Here is a 5,525-nt window from a genome sequence, read left to right as displayed (position 1 = left end):
ATTGACAAAGGGACCATATGCTCAATAAATTATGCTCTACGTCTCGCCCGCGTTAAAGAGTATAAAGGCTACCAAATAGACAAGTCCACGAAATAATTAAGACTACCAAATAATTCAATTATACAACTTATAATCCAAATTTAGAAGGAACTTTTAGGTATTCTTCCTAATTAAAAGTTGTGGTCCTTCATGTATGTGGTATTCTCTTCATCCTAAATTATGTGATGATGTTCGAATTTCGAGAGTCAGAACAAATTATTTTTTACTCACAATTTATTCATTTGTCATTTTAAATTATTAATTATTCTAACTTATATTATTTTGAACGTAGTATTCAAGTGTGTAAATTTCATGTTCAAAGACTAAATGATTATATATATGTTTAAATCTAGGGTAAAAATTAAGAGTAATATTAAAGTGAGTTAAGGTGATAGGTTGGGTGTGGGTGAACTCTTCTTAATGGATCAAAACTTTAAAAGAAAAAAAATTTAAAAATGACGTGGACCTCTAATAAGAGGCCACGTGGCAAAACAGTTTTTTTGAAAACCACCGTTAAAAAGTAATGGCATGGATAGACCGGTTTTAAACGGCGATGGCATGAATGAGCCCAATTTTTAACGGATGACATAAATGAGTCATTTCTAATAGTTCAGTGGCATATTTGAGCCTTTTCCCTTGAAAATTTGATACTATAGTAATATGTGGCCCAACCAATTTATTCACTTGAAAGATCAAACTAGAAAAAGTCCATATAGGACAAACAAACACATCACAACACAACTATTTAGCCTAAAAACGATACAGTTGAATTTGTAAATAATATCTCGAGGTTCGTCATACAGTGCTTACTTCGTGAGAGATCCCTTCCGCTTCGTCTTGTGACTCCCGAGGATCTTTACCCAATACAACAACATAAACACAGAAACTTAAATTATAACAACACAAACATGAACTTATATTATTTTGTTTCAAGCCTAGTAGAGCTTGTATGGTTTCAATGCTGCTTCAATTTCAGTGGTGTCACTGAAATAATATCCCAAATATTCTGTGTATGAAAATGGTTTGAATAATGGTGGATTGTTCTCATTTACAAGTATTTTTGCAGGTTCTATTATGCACTGAATTGGACTTATTAAGCTGCCAACTGATGTCCTATCAGAATGTGAGTTTGTCACAACTCTATGTACTCCTGCTGATAGCTTGCCATTGCTCACAACCTACACAAAATCACAGTGACGTACTCAGAATTTTTCGCAAGCAATTTCTCATGAAAGTTTTTTTAACAAAGTGGTAGGATTTTCATAATATATGGAGGTTAATTAAGCATTTGATTTTAAAATAATAAGGTGTATTTGTGATTGAATCGATCATATTGTAAGGGTATTTAAGTATATTTACCCTAGAATTAATAAAATAAAAGGATGACCGGTTTATCATTAGAAAAAAAACTAAAATAAATATCTCAATTTTGATTTATGTTGCAACATTTAAATAACCACATAGTTTAAGAAAGAAATGATGATTTTTTTAAATTTCTGATCATAAACATGTCATAATGTTTTTATGATTATAATACTTTCGAATGTGCGATCTAAACGCTATATAACATTTATACGGCGGTAAGGATAGCATTATAAATAAAGTATATTTCGATATAGAGCACTAACGTTGACCATAGTAAACCTTTTCTGATGTGAATTCGAATTAATCAACCACCAAAAAATCTAATATATGTTCACAGGAAGAAGTATACAATACCTTTAAGATCAAACCGTTGATGACAACAAGTGCACCAGGAATTGATTCAACACCAAACCATTTGCCATCCTTTGATCTCACATGCAATCCACTTAGTTCTTGTTGGACCAAATTGATAAGTGCACCATCACAATGTTCAGCTATACCTATTGTTGAATTTGGGTCTGGACATTGTGGATAATGATGGGTCACCATTAGTTGAGTTTGGCTATGTTCTTTCCCCAAATACCCTACTTCAAGTCCAAGTCCTTCACACATTAGGTCCAAAATCCTCAAGCTCAGTTTCCTCAACTCCAATGCATATTCACCTATCACTTCTCTAATAAAATAAAATAAATAAAACATGATTAGTATAAGGATCTTTACGAGGTTGCATTCATTGTATACTTTTTTAAGCTAGTATATAAAGATTAGAGTATAGCATCGATAGCATCGAGTACCCTCTGGATTATGACCATATTTGCTACGACACACTCCAACTGCATAGAGGTCCTATTGCCCCCTGAACTCAATTTTAATGTATTTTTGTCACCATTTTTAGATAATGTGACACCTTTTTAGCTGACGTGAAACCTTTGACGGGGGCTCCATTTTTATGTAATAAAGGTGCCATATTAACACAAAAGGATGACAAAAATATGCTAAAATTGAGTTTAGAGGGGTAATAGGACCCATGTAAAGTTGGAGTGTGTCGTAGCAACTTTGGCCATAGTTCGAGGGGATACTGGATGCTTATCTCTAAAGATTATGCTTTGATTATATACATGCTATACATGAATTATACATATATCATTCACTCACATATTCTTTTAAATTAGTTTAAACAATTGGGTCAACAACTATTTAAGTTAATTATAATTAATATATTCTTAATAAGAAGCTTTCAATTATTACCATAAGTAGTAGTAATAAGAAATAATTTTCTTAGTTCAAGACAGCTCTTACTAGCTGGAATCGAAGAATCAATGGATTTGTTCTTGTTTTTTTTCCTCTTAAAATAGCCGCGGCCTTTGAACCCCTTTAAAGCAACCATTATTCTAGAGTTTCAATTTCTACAAACGTTTACTTGTGAAAATTGAAACTCCATAACAACAAATATTTTTCAAAGATAAAATCAAAAAATGATCAGTTCACACAGTTTCATTTGCGTTATATACGTATACATATAACGAGCAATGTATATAATATACCTATATTTTTGTGGGTTTTCAGGCCAAGAATTGATGACATCTTGAGTGAGAGGATGACAACCATGTCCAAAAGTATCTTTCCAAAAAACAGTTTCTTTCTCATTAGTTTTTGAACCATTTTTCTTTGGTGTGTATTCTTTTTCAATGTAAAGTTTTGGCCTTTGGTCAATTGATGGTTCAAAATCACTTAAGCTCTCATCATCTTTATTCTCAACAAACTTTGCTTTCTCCTCAATTGGAAGATAGAAAAACTCTTTGCAAACTGCTAATGCATCAGCCATTAGGCTTTCTGAAACTCCATGGTTGATCACCTGATACAATAGGTAAAAATTCAGTTACACCAAAATAATTTTAAAAGATAATTTTTTGACTTTATTATTCTAATGTGTGAAGTTCAGTGGTCATATGATAAATTGATCCTAGGGGATCATTTGGTTCATTGGATCATAAAAGATAATAATTCCCAGATAAAACATGATGAAAAATTCCTGCTAATTATATATCTCCGTGGGATGTATTATGTATCTCGATAGACCCAAAATTCAAAAATATATATCGGGAGCTAATTATGTATCTTTACAAAGAAAACAATGCGTCTTCATTGGATGTATCGAAAGCTAATTATGTATCTCGACGGACCCCAAATCGTGTTTTTCAGTAATTGTGCAAAATGTCGAATTTTTCTGTAATTAAACTCCAAACTGTCGGGATCTACGTTGTTTTCGAACCTCAAGGTAGATATCAAAGCTTAACAATTTGGGAGAAACCAAAAGGAAACAAAAGTATGATAAACATATCGAGATGTATAATAACAAGAAAAGAGATACAATATATTTAACCTGAAAGAGACCAAACTCAGCTGAAGCTTTGATGATTTGTTGAATAGAATGATTTGAAGGTTGTGATAAATCAATAACTGGAATATGTTTACCAATAGGTACATCTGCATTTACCCTTTTCTCTAATGGAACTACATATTTATTTGGAATTGAATTCACTTCTGATGACCAACTTGAAACTAGTGATGCCATAATTAATTTAATTAAAATTTTCTACCTCTTAGAGAGTAATTAAATTATTGCTTTATGAAGATACTAGGCTGTGTTTTGAACTTATTTATAATGATTGGTATATAGTTTATAAATTAAATAATTCTATTTGTGTGAGCTCATAAACATTGTCGATTTCAAGTCCGAATATAGAAGAGGAGGGCTGTCGAGGGTCAACTAGAAACAATCTCTCTAACACATAAAGACAGGGACAAGACTGTGCATACATTTTACTTTCTTCAGACTTCTCTTGTGAAATTACATTTTTTGACATAAATCCCGACAGTTTGGAGCTTAATTACAGAAAATTTTGACATTTTTCATAATTACTAAAAATCTCGATTTTGAATCTGTCGAGATACATAATTATCTCCCAATAAATCCAACGGAGATACATTTTCCTATCTAAAGATGCATAATTAGCTCCAGATACGTTTTTTGCGACTTTGGTTCTGTTAAGATACATAATACATCCGACGAAGATACAATTTTTCCTTTGTAAAGATACATAATTAGCTCCCCATACATTTTTTTTTTCAATTTTAGGTATGTCAAAATACATAAATAAGCTCTCGATACATTCAATTGAGATTTTTGTAGTGAAAATTTGTATAAATAAAATAAAGTATAAACCACATAAATCCCTACTATTGTGAAAGTATTTACATATAATCCCGTTAGGCTTTCTCTCTCCCTAATTTGTAAAATATACTTATATATTAGGTAGGCCCTTATACATTGCTGCAATGTATGATAAAACAGATTTGCCTACATTTATGAAAAGAGAAATCAGATACTATCTTTCTCTACCTTAATTAATGCAATTAATTACTGATCATTATGTAGCGTATGATTAAATATAATAACTGAAATTTAAATTTAAAAAAATTCTTAAACATCACTATTAATTGTTCTCATTTACAATATTTTATGTTGTTTATTCATTTTAGCAGATCAAAAAGCCTTATTATTTCCTTCTTATACTATTTTTAGTAGTAATAAATTACATAAAAAATAATAAAATATGATTTTAGTTAAAACATTTTTAAAAATTATGTAACAACAACATAAAATAATATAAAATCTAGTGGGAGTATTTGTTTTCATTCTTTTTCCTTTACTTTAGTAGAAGTAATATTAATACGTATGAATTATTTGTGTTCACATTGATATGATCCATTAAGCTCCTAGAAAATTAATTTCAAAATATATTTTGACGAAAAAAATTATCTTTCATTCACAGAATCATATAAATTTATTATAAATAATTTAAATTCATGAAAAAAAAACATCAGTTAACAAAATAGTTAAATGAGAATAATATGTATTCAAATACAGTTGATATATTCAATTTTATTATTCAATATGATGTATTTATTGAATCAATGCAAATAATGGATAAGTTGGAATTTAAAAGATAACATTATACAATAGTTGCACATATATGTGGGCACATTATACATTTAAAAAATAATCTGCAGTAATATATGATGTCATACTATACATTTAAGTATTAACATTAAACATG

The 5,525-nt window shown here is 30.0% G+C and overlaps 1 protein-coding gene across 1 annotated transcript; it reads right to left on the bottom strand.

Moving 5' to 3' along the window:
* Nucleotides 1-685: 685 nt before the first annotated feature.
* Nucleotides 686-4,010, bottom strand: LOC107846239 (hyoscyamine 6-dioxygenase-like). The gene is made up of 4 exons (XM_047399808.1): nt 3,788-4,010; nt 2,949-3,259; nt 1,759-2,077; nt 686-1,217 (listed from the first exon to the last, which is right to left on the bottom strand). The coding sequence occupies exons 1-4, from the start codon at nt 3,977-3,979 to the stop codon at nt 975-977; spliced, it is 1,065 nt and encodes a 354-aa protein (XP_047255764.1). The 5' UTR covers nt 3,980-4,010; the 3' UTR covers nt 686-974.
* Between the last annotated feature and the right edge of the window lie 1,515 nt (nt 4,011-5,525).

Source organism: Capsicum annuum, chromosome 11, assembly GCF_002878395.1.
Source record: "Capsicum annuum cultivar UCD-10X-F1 chromosome 11, UCD10Xv1.1, whole genome shotgun sequence".
NCBI classification, from domain to species: Eukaryota; Viridiplantae; Streptophyta; class Magnoliopsida; order Solanales; family Solanaceae; genus Capsicum; species Capsicum annuum.
Note: the sequence above shows the minus strand (reverse complement) of the source record. Positions and strands in the feature narration are given on the sequence as shown.